This window comes from Otolemur garnettii, unplaced genomic scaffold, assembly GCF_000181295.1.
Source record: "Otolemur garnettii isolate 467f Iridium unplaced genomic scaffold, OtoGar3 scaffold00198, whole genome shotgun sequence".
In the NCBI taxonomy this organism is placed as follows: Eukaryota; Metazoa; Chordata; class Mammalia; order Primates; family Galagidae; genus Otolemur; species Otolemur garnettii.
The window spans coordinates 2,316,954-2,330,713 of record NW_003852593.1 but is presented as its reverse complement, the minus strand read 5'-3'; the positions used below and the strand labels follow the sequence as shown (position 1 = coordinate 2,330,713).

The window sequence follows — 13,760 nt, the reverse complement described above, 5'->3', positions numbered from 1 at the left end:
TTGGCTCCTAGTTCTTTATGTTCCTTAAAAACTGTCTTTAATGAAGATATAAAAATTTGTTTAGTGGTACCTGTGGTTCAAAGGAGTAGGGCGCTGGCCCCATATACTAGAGGTGGCGGGTTCAAACCTGGACCGGCCAAAAAAAAAAATGCAAAAAAATATTTATCACTAAGTTACATGAGTCTGTATGGACTGGAGGACTCACTTGCTCTAGAAAATGTCTGTCACCTCTTCTGCTCCACTCCAGGCTGTTTGCGTTTATTGCCATTGTTTCGCACCTTGTAGACTGTGGTCCCCACAGCAGTACAGGATGCTGAGATATAAACCAGGTGGGGTGGTGCCACTACCCTCCTGCCACGTCCCCCTCAACAAGCCTGGGCCCTGCCTCTCCCTCCCAGGCAGCTCACTCTCCTGCCCCCCAAGTGTCCATGCTGAGAGTGAGCCATAGTATAGAAACAAATATGAACACCGGGTGAAACTCTACAGCTTGATAACTCACATACTCAAAAGCCGACTGACAGTATTCTATATAAGAGGTTTGTGAACTAAGAAATACATCTGTGAAATTGCTATGATGTGCTTACTGGGCCTTAAAAATAATTCCTACTGATCAAAGGCTATTCTGAGTGGCTGCTGTGGTGTCCTTGTTCTAGTATATCCATGTGCATAATTGGTCTACTAAGGTGATGATTTTTAGAGGGCTGAGTATGGAAATGTTTTCATTCAGGCCAGTTTGTCAGCTCCGTTGTGTCAAGTATTACTGTAACAGGGATTCAAGTTCGTGTGTTGAGAGTTTTTCAAAACCATTAAAAAACAGGGTAATGGCTTAACAAAACCCTTATAAGTTGTTATATTAATCAAGATTTATAATTTTGTTTTCCTTTAGTGTTTCTGGGAATGTCAGAAAACTGAAAGCAATCACATTTTGTGACCTGCACCCCTGTGGCGGTATATCCAACAAAGATAAGTGTGTACCCAGCAAGCAGCAGCCCCTCCTCCAGTCACACTCACAAACTATATTGAAGGATGCCTCCTGAGGATTGTATCATGTGAAATCTTTCCAAATTTCAGTCAGCTCTTTTTAGAAATGCAGATAAAGAAGATGAAGGATATTGGACAGCAGTTATATGCAACACAAATGAATGGTGGACACAATTCCTTGACCATGTCACCCAAACAGCCTGATGCTAGCAGAGTACCTCGACCAGATAGACAGGAAGTGCAAAGCCTTTTGTATCAAGGCTCAGAGGCAGAGGCTGCCATGATGACCATCGCTACATGTGTGAAGTGCAAAAGCGTTCACAGAATCCCTCGTCAAGATTTGAAAAAGGCTACAGGGCAAAGCCAGAAGGAAGACATATATGTCTGCTTCAAATGCAGTCTGGGTGTGGCGCCTCCCAATTTCCATTTTGTGAACAATAATCCCAGTGCAACTCACGTTGGAAATAAAATTGAAACCATTTCAAGTTCTGTCAATAACAAATTTAAGGTGAGGAACTTTAAGCCGGGCAAATATTACTGTGATAAATGTCGATTTTCCACAAAGGACCCTTTGCAGTTCAAAAAGCACACACTTCAACATGAAGAGATTAAATTTATTTGTTCCCACTGCAGCTACATCTCATATACAAAAGGAGAGTTTCAGAGGCACTTGGTGAAACACACAGGCATCTTCCCTTACCGGTGTGAGTACTGTGACTACGGTGCCATCAGAAATGATTATATTGTCAAACACAGGAAGAGAGTCCATGAGAGGGCTGGTGCGAAACAGCCACTCAAAACAGCTGCCAAGCTGGAGCCGAAAAGAGCTGGTACTTCAAAACAAAACATGGAGCTTCTGAAAGCTTCCAATCCAAGGACTACATTTCAAAATAAGTTGTCAGATCAACTTTCAAGATTCTCTCTCCATGCAAATAAAGACAAAATGCACAACATCATGTTGTTACCTGAACCAAAGGAATACCAAAAAGATGTAGTGTGCATCCCAAATAAAATGGCCCTGTCTGAGCAAAGCGAAGCCAACCTATTTGAGAACAAAAATGTGGAGGTAGAAGTGTTATCTCCTGCAAAAGAACCTGTCCAGCCAGGTATGCCGCTCACAGTCGTGGCTCCGGCAGAACTGGTTGTGCCTGCGAACTGTTTAGCCCAGTTGGTAGATGTGAAGGTTGTCAATGGCACACAGCAGCTGGTTCTGAAACTGTTTCCACGGGAAGAAAAGAATTGCCGTGAAGCCGGCAGGAGCAGTGGAGGTAATTTTGAGCATATGACTAAAGAGAAGGGTTCAAATGAACAAGAAAAAATAGATTCTGCAGGGGAAAAGTCTCTAACAATTGAAGGGAATGTTGGAAAACTCATAGGCATTGACCGTATTCAGTCTTCAATTCAGAAACAACTTAGAAATGTGAAGTGGGTAAGGTCTTATGATTTTTTCATGTCAAACTCTAATGTACACAACCATGGAGAATCCTTTCTCAATTCTGAAAGAGTTGAGGATTTCCAGAAAAAAAATAACTTATATCCACATAGAGCTTCTCTTCATTCTGTTGCCTTAAAAGGTCGTTCACCAGCATCTGTTTTTAAAAACGGTATTTTCTGTGGGCTTGGAGCTGCATCAAACCCTTTTCCATATAAAGCTGCTGTGTCCTTTGCTGAAGGTGGAAGGAGGCTACCCAGCAGCTCACAGGAGTTACTCCCTCTTGCCGCATCACCTGCATCCGTCCCCTTCCCTAGAGAAAAGGGCTGGTTGCCCATAAGAGAAAATGACCTAGAGTCTAGATGTAAGATCAGCATTCCTGTAAGAATGGTCTCCTCTAATAGGAAGCTGGAAGAGAACCAGACAGAGGAACCAAAGGCAGTTGCATATATAAGCCAGATGTCCTCTCCACAGAGAAGTGAGTATTTACATGTAAACGCAACCAGCGATAACAGAATCAGATCTCAGCAGTCTGGGGATGATAAGCCTTTGGAATTAAAGAATTCTGAAAAGACAAGTGATACTTTTGATGGCCCGGTCATCTCATCAGTGTTTTCTCTAAGTTCTGGATCTGAAAATGTGCCTGAGGGCATTAAGTGGAATAGTTCAACATCCAAGATAAAGTCAATTGAACTGTTGCGCAGAAAGATCGCTCAGCTGATCGAGTCCTGCGGCAAGCCCTCGTCTTTGGCTGCAAACAGCGCACACCGCCGTTCTGCAGGGCAGGCCTCAAAGACAACTTCGAAAGCTGTCCCTGAAAATACTGAAGAAGTGAATGTGTCATTGACTGGCCATGGTCATCCCACAGGTGCCCTCCAGAAACCTCAGAATGACAGTGGTGTTGCTGGTCATGGACACCTTGCTCCTCAGCAGGCACGTCCACAGTTTGTCAGTGGCATCAGTGGGAAAACTGAAAAAGAGACCAGGAAGCCTCACGTTGCTGCTCCAGTGTTGATCCCCAAAGGGGCAGTGTTGAGGGTTCTCAACTCCTCTGAGGACGCCCACATCATAGAGGCCACCTGTGAAGCACCTCCTGACATACCTGGCCATGAGACACAGTTAATAAAACCTTTTCCCTCCTACCCTGTGAAACAGACAGACTCAGACATCCAGCCTTTGACAAGTGAAAGTGAGACCAGAGACATGTCCCCAGATCTTGAGACATCTTTTCGGCTTAAACCAAGAAAAGAGAGTGCCATCTGCAGCACCACCCCAAGAAAGACTGCTCTCATGCACGGACTGCAAGGGAGTGGCGAGTTGAGCAAGCAAGGGAGGCTGCTTCCCAGAAGTCTCCCTATTAGTAGAAATAAAACCAAACAAGTCAGCTTATCCAAGAAGAAAAACAAGATTCAGGCTGACCCCAGCCGCTATCTCAAGGATCCTTCAATTTTTCAGGTTGCAAGACAACTTCGACTGGTAGCTGCTAAGCCAGATCAGCTAATTAAATGCCCCCGCCGGAACCAGCCAGTCATCGTGTTAAACCATCCTGATGTGGACTCCCCAGAAGTGACCAATGTGATGAAGGTAATAAATAAGTACAAAGGCAACGTCCTCAAAGTTGTGTTATCAGAGAGGACTAGGTGCCAGCTCGGCATCAGACGGCACCACTTCCGGCTCACCTACCAGAATATGGAGGAAGCCAATCAAATCAGAAGGCAAATGATGTTGAAAATGAAACTTAAAAAAGTTCATAAAAACAACTACCAGGTGGTGGATTCCTTGCCCGATGACTCTTCTCAGTGTATATTTAAGTGCTGGTTCTGTGGGCGGCTGTATGAAGACCAGGAGGAGTGGATGAGTCACGGCCAGCGGCATTTGATAGAAGCAACCAGAGACTGGGACGTGCTGTCTTCCAAGGGCAAATAAGTACAAAAGGGCTGCGCGAAGCAAGTTATTTTTATTTTAGTTTAGTCTGGTTTGGGGTACCCTCCTTCCAGATTCAACAGGAGAGATACAGACTGTAGAAACAAGAGGGTTCCTAATTCTTCAGATCCCTTGTAAGAAGACTGAGAGCCAGGTGTCTGAACCTGAGACATGAGACTGGACCTTCGAATGTATTTGATGTCCCCAAATTATACACATGAGTCGATGTATATGCATTTTCCTGGAGAGAAGATTGAAACTTCAGCAGATTTTCAGTGTGACCTGAGACCTCTCTGTTTAGCTTCCCTTTTTCTCAGTAGACACAGGTCTTTCGTCATACATTCAGAGGGGCAGACTGAGGCTGTCCACACGTATTTTGATTATAAGTGCTACTGAAGAATTAAATGTGGTGTGCACATCCACCTTGTTTTTGCTTTAACTTATCTCCTGAATATTTAGTTCATGATGGAAATTATATTTTCTACTTTATTAATTGTCTTAAATTTTATTACAGAAAACTGGCCACTCTTTTTAACCCATTCCTCATTCTAGAATACTTGTGTTTCATAGAGCACAGAGAATTTGCTTTTGGCCATTTTGAAGACTGTTTCCAGGAACTTGCCTGAACTTCTTCAACAGCAGGTGTTAGGAGAAGAAAGATAACATTTTCAAGTATTTAGCTTTTGCTTGCTTTTAAAATACCTTGATTTATGACCAATTCAGTAGGGAATGTGCCTTTTGGGAGGAAAAAAGGATACTTATAGAAAAATCTAAAATTGAGTCTTTGTCCTTAGCACTCCCACATACATAAATCAAGTGACTGATTTAAAATATGAGGCAACAGACATCTTACAACATAGATAAAACTTGGGAATACATTCAAGGTGAGCTTGCAATGCAAGTTGTGAGAGGAGTTTAGCGTGACTGACCCTGCGGGTCACAGACACTGCCCCAGGGCAGGTCCTGGCTCAGCCTCCCACTCACTTCTGTCTTTCCTCCTATGCCTTTGAGGCTCCTAAGGTTTTCCCTGTCAAAATTACTAGCTACTGGCAGACGTCAACAAAATGCTGAAGTGGCAGGGTGGGGTCCCTAGCTTCCTTGCTAGTCAGGATCTGCTTCTAGCCAGTCTTGGCCATGCCTTCCTAGCCAGCACACCTTCCTGGCCCTGCCCCCTGCCCCCTGCCCCCTGCCCCCTGCACAGGCTTTCTGAGCGGTGGGCAGCTTGGCAGGTGCAGCTCAGGGCTGGGTTGCAGTCCTCACTTAACAGTCACTACAACAGACTCCATACAACACAGGCAGCTGAGAGCCACGGGGCAGCCCAGCTCTAGTTTTCTTCTTTGGGGGACTATTCCTGCCTTAGGGGACTTGCAGGGTGCAGTGAATGGAACTGGGGGGTTGTTACATCTGAAAAAACAAGACACCAGTATTTCTTCCCCAGGTAGTCAGTTGGAGACTTCCTTTTTATTTTTTTCCACGTGGGAAAGTATTAGATTATCCTCTGGTAAGTGGAGTGGACCCCTTTATAGTTGGCTCTCATTGCAAATGATCAACAGTCTTATGTATCAAGACATGATTATTAAGTTGATTAATTGGTTCATTTTTATTGAAATTTAAAACTTGCATTTGCATATGTGTATATATGTGTGTACACATAAATATTTTTACCATATGAAAATTGCAGTAGCTAATTTTCTGATTTCCTATTTTATAATAAGTGGGCTAGATAAATGTAAAACGTTTTATATTCTAGAAATAATTTATTTTGGAAGCACATTTTTATAACGGTCTGATCTCATTCTTTGAAAATGAAAGCATAGCAAGTGATGGGGTCTGCTTTCTACACAGAGAACGAACCGGAAGGGAAACCCCTGCGGGTCATTTTATCACAGCGTTCAGTCCTTGTGCATTTCATGTAGTGCTTTTTGGGAAATGGATCTTGGATACCATTTCACACATAAAGAAGCATTCTGAAGTTTTATCCGTGTTGTACACTTGTGCTCTTCCAGCATAGAAGAAAGTTCCCAAGACGTGGAGGAGAGAAGAAAAAGCTGTGATGTTCTGTTTTGATTTCTCTGTTTTTTTACTTTTTTTCTCCTATACCTCACCAGTTAGTAGCTTTTTCTTGAGAAGCTAGACTGAGAATTGGCCATGAATCGGGTCAGTGTTAAGCGTCAACCTGAGATATTTACACTTTGTGCATCATCTGTTTTTCGTGTATTATCTAAAACACAGTTTACATACTTGGGGGTCTAATTTTGTGAGTAGAATATGTAGCAGAGCTTTTTGGGATTTTCACAACTATGAGACCCTTGAAGAAATTGAAGTGTTCCTAGAACTCATAAAAATGGGAAAGCAAAAAGTAGCTGTCTTCCCTGAATACAGACCTTTAGAAAATAGCTGAACAGTAGGAATGTCTCACAAAACAAAGACATCTCAACAAAGAGGAAGCCGAGGCAGAGCTGTGTGAGCATCTGTGTGCTCTTAACCTTGATCTTGAAGGACCTCTGTTCACTACGTTTTGTTAGTACTACTAATAAAATTATTTTACACTTACTTTTTTCTTTTTTTTTAATTGTTGGGAATTCATTGAGGGTACAAAGAACCGGGTTACATTGATTGCATTTGTTAGGTAAAGGCCCTCTTATAATCGTGTCCCGCCCCCAAAAGTTGTGTCACACACCATGACCCCTATACTTAATTTTTAAAGTAGTTTGGGGGGAGGGGATCAGAAAAATGAACTTGTTATATTTATGATATAGACAAATAGACTAAAAAATTTAAAAAGAGACCACTGATTCAAAGTATACTCTAATTATGTTTTAATCAAATTTTTATCCCTAGTCCAAAACATTTTGTGAGCCCTGAATGTAGACCAAGGGGTGTTTGTTGAACTAAGGCAACTACATTAAGTCTCAAAAGCTCCGTCCCTCTTTCTTTAGACCATGTTACATAAGCCATCCTAGAAAATGAAGGCGTGATGCTGCTCAGCTTTGGGAATAATTTAAATTCGTAAATGCCTGTCTGAGCAGAGAACAAAACTTTGTGTACCGTGTGTTAAGCATTATTATAATTCCTGTGTTAACTGTGTGTGTCTGCTGCTCTGGTTTTGAAATACATTTGTATATAGATATAGAAGTTGCGTAAATTTTGTTAAATAAAACAATTGTAAAATTTTCTCCTCCCTTTCATTTCGAATGTCTTGCAAGGTGGCTGTCCACTACACACCCGTCCTGTAGGATACGTTTGTGATGCCTTCAGTAAAGGCATTCTCAAAACAGGCATTGTCAATGCTACCAAGGTACATTTTGAATTAGAGTAACTGCTGGTTAACTATGCAGACCCTGATAGGAGGCCAGCTTACTTTGTTTTTCTTTAGCTTAAATTTACAAAAGGTGCTGGTCTGGAGAGCAGTGGTGATTTTCTTCCTCTGGTCAGTGGCAGAGAATGTGTGTGGGCACTGAGCCTGCCTTCCACATCGGGCCTCTCAGGCAGCAGGGCCTGGGTGGAAAGTCCCCAGCAGTGATGAGCCCTGGGTTGCGTGAGTGAAGCCGCCATTGCTGATGTCATCTCTTCAAATATCACTGAGCTTTGGCACCTAGTTTCACGTATGTTTGGGCGGAAGGAATGTGAGGATATTTAAAGTAATGAATAATATCCTCATCTCACTCTCAGAGCCCAACAAAATAAGAAGGAATAAGAAGAGGGTGGCACCTGTGGCTTAAAGGAGTAGGGCGCTAGCTCCAGATGCTGGAGGTGGTGGGTTCAAACCCAGCCCTGGCCAAAAAAAAAAAGGAATAGGAAGAAAATAGAACTTGAATTCAGGCTGGGAGCAGTGGCTTATGCCTGTAATCCTAGCACTGCGGGGGGCCAAGACAGGTGGACTGCTTGAGCTCAAGACCAGCCTGAGCAAAAGCAAGACCCCATCTCTACTAAAAATAGAAAAAACGGAGGCAAGAGGATCACAAGCCCAAGTTGGAGGTTGCTATGAGCTATGACGCCATGGCACTCTACCCAGGGCAACAGCTTAGAATGTCTCAAAAAAAAAAACTTTAAATACTGGCAGACCCCTGTGGAAAAGAGGAGGGGGTTGCTGAAGTTGAGCGATTTGGCCAGTTTATTCTCTGAGTTAAAGTGTGTCATCTTGAAATCTGCAGGATTCGCCTGTCACCTTTGACAGTGGTTGTCATGGGAAATCAGATAAATAAGGCCCACGTGGGGTCTGTGCTTGGCATGGCCCTGTGGGGGTGATGATAAGGTGTTCAGTGGACCAGGGAACATGGGCAGAGAAGGCTAGGAAGGGATGGTCATCAATCCACACTAGGGATTACAGGGAGCTTATATTAAGAGAACTGGGGCTCAGGAAGAGCAAAACACTGATCCCCAGGTTTATAAGAAAGTGAGTGTGGGAGTGCCCTGCGTGGCTGGGCTGGAGTGCCGTATACCCCTCACGCTTTCAAGGCCCTTGGCTGTGTGACATCTGGCGTCTGCTGCCTTCTGCTGGCTCTGACGTCCCTAGTGGGGATGAGACGCCACACTGAGGACTTCACACTTAGTCTAGGGCAGTGCTATCCAAAAAATAGAATGTGAGGGCGGTGCCTGTGGCTCAAAGGAGTGCGGCACTGGCCCCATATGCCGGAGGTGGTGGGTTCAAACCCAGCCCCGGACAAAAACTGCAAAAAAAAATAGAATGTGAGCCAAGTATTGCCACGTTTTAAAAAAAAATTTGTCTCACTGTTGCCCAAGCTGGTCTCAAGCTCCTGGTCTCATGTGATCCTCCCCTGTAGCCTTGAAAAGTGCTGGAATTACAGGTGTAAGCCACTGCACCTGGCCTTAAATTTCTTCATATAGCTATTAAGTTTATATAAATTATTTAAGTGAGTATTTTTCTTTTAAAATCCTAATGTAGTGTATTACTTGAATAGATTTTTTTTTCCTCATGTTGTGTTTATATTCCTGGGATAAACCTTACTTTGTTGGCATCTTTCTATACATAGTACTGCTGAGTTAGTACATAACATTAGAAAATTTTATGTGAGTGAGATTGTTCAGTAATTTCCTCTCAAAACTCCTTACACTGTTATATTTTCATGATTATACTATTGTCAGTGAGTTGTGGCACTTGATTGGTGCAGACTGTTTCAGAGAGTAGCGATGAGCTGGTCTTGGTCAACTCTCACCTTGGGGCCATCTTTGGCAGAAGAGAGACAGGACTGGGGTCAAGCAAGGGAGCGGGATGAGAAAGTATGAAAGGCTGATTTGATTTCTATGCTGATTACTTTGTTTTCCAGATTTTCTATTTCTTCTTAAGTCAATTTTGCTACTCTATTCTGTTCAGTATCCCTAGAAAAATACAAACAACAGTCGTGTCCTTCACATACAACTGCCAGTTAGATGATACACCTTTTATTATTTGGTGCCACACAATCCACATGCCGTGGCCTTAGCCCCCCGCTGCAACCACTGGAGCACACCACAGACTGGGCAGCTGACAGACAGCAGAAATGTGTTCCTCACGGCCTGGAGGCTGGCAAGTCCAAGGTCAGCTGCCAGTAGAGTCTGTCTGGAGAGGGCCTCCTCCTGGTCCACGGAGGCTCCTTCTTACTGACAAGGGGTGAGGGGCCTGGGCCTTTCTGTGGCTGCTGTTACAAGGATGCTGATCCCATTCATGAGGGCTCTGCTCACATTTAGGGGGCCAGGGTTCCAAATAAAAAGTTCAGTGTACAAGAAGCTATGTCAACACCAAGCCCGTAAATCAGAATAATCTGACAACAAAACTGAAATGTTCAGTGGTTCAAATACAGCCAAGAGGGCAGGTGCAGTGGATCCCACATGTATCCCAGCACTCTGGGAGGCTGAGGCCAGAGGATCCTTTGAGCTCAGGAATTTGAGACCAGCCTGACCCCAATCTCTATAAAAAATAAAAAAAAATAGCAAGGCATTGTGGTGGGCACCTGTAGTCCCAGCTCCTCAGGAGGCTGAGGCAAGAGGATCACTTATGCCCAGGAGTTTGAGGTTGCTGTGAGCTATGATGCCGCAGCACTCTACCCAGGGCAACAGAGTGAGACTCTGTCTCAAAAAAAATAAATATAGCAAAGATTTGACCACCCACATATGAAGGCCAGCTCAGGGTAGACGGCCCTCACACTGACCTCACCTTGGGGCCACACATTTCAGGTGGCAGAATAGGAAACAGGGAAGGAGGAACACTGGCTCTTAAATGCCTCAGCCAGGAGGTGACACAAACCATGTCCCCAACAGTCTACTGGGGGACTGCTGTTTGAACGAACTGCAGGGAGATGAGCAAATGTGGCAGGCCATAGAATACTTGGTGAACAGCCACTTGCTCCACTAACTGTGTGACTTTCAGAAAGGAACTCAGTCTTTCTGTGCCTTGATGCATGCAGTGCTGGCCCCAGTTTTACAGCCAAAACTGACATTTTATATCTGGCAGGATTACTGTGAGAACTGACAATAATCATGGTATCTCAAACAGTCTTCACTTGAATGTGTTTGCTAATCGATTAAACATCTTTCCTAGAGCAGGCACCAGCCATCTTGATAGAACCGTGAATGTAACAGCAAAACCCTTGTCCTTGGTTGCCTAGAATTTGCCACTCAGGCGTTTCTTGGGCTGAGAGCATGAGCATGACACCCTGTGAGAACCACAGACTCCCTGGCCCCAGCCTGACCCCCTGGAGTGGAATCTGCAGGTCCCAGTGATTCAGATGTAGACGAGAGTTTCCCAAGCACTGGCCAAGGACCCTGCTCCTGGTCTCTGCCTTTGTCTGGCATATCCTTTGTTTTCTTTCTCAAGAACACCTGCTCTGCTCACCTCTCCTACCCCACCTCCCACCTCCAGGTTAGGGATTAGGTGTTGCCATGGCGTTGCTAGTGCTCTTAGAAATGGGAGGAAAAGTAAGTGCCTGTCTCGTGGAGAAGATAGCCGGTCCTGTTAACAGAGGCAGTAACGGATGGTGATGAGAACAGAGGGCAGAAGGGCATAGGAGAAAGAGAAAGAGGGGACTGGAGGGTGGTGCTTGCACTGGGCACCTTGGGCCCTGCAACCCGGAAGGGGAGCAAGCGAGCAGGAGGTGGTTGCCGTGCAGCTTTCTGGGAGCCAGGTCCATACGGCTGTCCAGGGCCTGCACCTGTCTGCCGTGGCCGTGGTGTCGCTGCCAGTTTGCTGTATTGCTGGGACTGAGGGTTGGGGCTCCTCAGGGCCGTGCACGGGAGCTTATGACTCATCCTCAGTGGGCTTTGAGGGGCAGCCACTTGCTGTGCTCTCATGAAAATGCACGTAATGGGCCCCTGTGATGCTGCGCCCAGGGCCACGCGTGGAAATCCTGAAGTCTTCCTTCCTAAAAACTGAACAAACAGAAGCTGCCGGGGAGAGTATCTTAATTTTTCCTAACTTTCCATTTTGCCCTTTGAGCGCAGAATGCCCAACCATGAATTCCTGTCTCACTTCAGAAACTAGAGGGCAAACAGCAGAACAGACTGTGGAGCGGTGGGCAGGGCTGGGCAGGGCTGACCCCAACACTCTGTGGCTCTCCCCTCCACTGTCAGCCCTGAGGACTGGGGGCCTGGAGACACTTAATAAGGTAGTTTGACCCTGGGTATGTATCACGTAGGGGTTTTAAATCATCATTTATAATGACCTAGAACCAGCCGTTTTGGGTGGGAGGGGCCCTAGAGAGCTCTAAGCTGGTCCCAGGGTTTTTTTTTTGTTTTGTTTTGTTTGTTTTTTTTGAGACAGAGCCTCAAGCTGTCCCCCTGGGCAGAGTGCCATGGCTTCACCACTCACAGCAACCTCCAACTCCTGGGCTCAAGCGAGTCTCCTGCCTCTGCCTCCCAAGTAGCTAGGACCACAGGCGCCCACCACAACGCCCGGCTATTTCTTGGTTGCAGCCATCGTTGTTGTTTGGCGGGTCCGGGCTGGATTCGAACCTGCCATCTTAGGTGTATGTGGCTGGTGCCTTAGCCGCTTGAGCCACAGGCACCAAGCCGGTCCCAGGGTTTTAAAAGCCACTAGCAGTCTGGGCAGGTGCCGCAGGGCAGTCAGAACAGCTCCAATCTTACCTATTGTGAATAACAAAAGCAATTTGACCCTTTAGAAAACTCCTAGTTCAGTCTGTCATCCTACCCCAGTTAGAACAGCTATTATCCAGAAACAGCAGATGCTGGCAGCAATGTAGAGAAAAGGGAACTCGTCTGCACTGTTGGTGGGAATGTAAATTATACAGCCATTATGAAAAACAGTACAGAGACTTCTCAGAAAACTAAAAGTACAGCCTCCATGTGATGCAGCAGTCCCCAGGTGACCCAGCTGTCCCTGTGTGATCCATCAGTAGGGTGACCAGACGTCCCGCTTTTGGTGGGACAGTCCCACTTTTCAACAATTTGTCCTGTGTCCCACAGCATCTTAAAAAAGTTCCAATTTTTGGAAAGAATGCACAAATGGGCAGGAGAACAAGATGGGATTATATGGTTTTTGGCTGCCATGTGGCGGTTTCGCCAGAATATGAGTTTTATATTATTTTTCTTTATTTTATAATGTTAAACTGTAATAATAACAAATAATTGCTGAGAAGTGCTTATCAAGAACTGCTTATCAAAGTTTGCTTTGTTGTCAGGCCCTGCCCTGCCCCGTCCCCCGCCCCGCCCCCCAGCCATGTTGTCCCACCTTACCGATGTTAAAATCTGGTCACCCTATGCATCAGTCTTCCTGTGACCCAGCAGTCTCCCTGTGACCCAGCAGTCTCCCTGTGACCCAGCAGTCTCTGTGTGATCCAGAAGTCCCCATGTGATCCATTAGTCTCCCTGTGATCCATTGTCTCCCTGTGAGCTATTAGTCTCCCTTTGATCCAGCAGTCCCTGTGTGATCCAGCAGTCTCCCTATGATCTATTAGTCTCCCTGTGATCCATCAGTCTCTCTATAATCCAGCAGCCTCCCTGTGATCCAGCAGTCCCCGTATGATCCATCAGTCTCCCTGTGATCCATCAGTCTTCCTGTGATCCATCAGTCCCCATGTGATCCAGCAGTCCCCGTGTGATCTAGCAGTCCCTGTGTGATCCATCAGTCTCCCTGTGATCCATCAGTCTTCCTGTGACTCATCAGTCTCCCTGTAATCCAGCAGTCTCCCTGTGATCCAGCAGTCCCCGTGTGATCTAGCAGTCCCTGTGTGATCCATCAGTCTCCCTGTGATCCAGCAGTCCCCATGTGATCCATCAGTCTCCCTGTGATCCATCAGTCTCCCTGTGATCCATCAGTCTCCCTGTGATCTATCAGTCTCCCTGTGATCCATCAGTCCCCATGTGATCCATCAGTCTCCCTGTGATCCAGCAGTCCCCGTGTGATCTAGCAGTCCCTGTGTGATCCATCAGTCTCCCTGTGATCCATCAGTCTTCCTGTGATCCATCAGTC

At 45.5% G+C, this 13,760-nt stretch overlaps 1 protein-coding gene across 1 annotated transcript in view; it reads left to right on the top strand.

Annotated features, from left to right (window-relative positions):
- The window catches only part of ZNF518B (zinc finger protein 518B), a 12,688-nt gene extending 7,175 nt beyond the window's left edge, over positions 1 to 5,513 (top strand). The window contains exon 2 of the mRNA XM_003801141.3: positions 887 to 5,513. Coding sequence (XP_003801189.1) covers positions 1,088 to 4,339 — 3,252 coding nt within the window. The 5' untranslated portion in view covers positions 887 to 1,087 and the 3' untranslated portion in view covers positions 4,340 to 5,513. The remainder of the gene's footprint in view (positions 1 to 886) is intronic.
- The last annotated feature ends 8,247 nt before the right edge of the window (positions 5,514 to 13,760 follow it).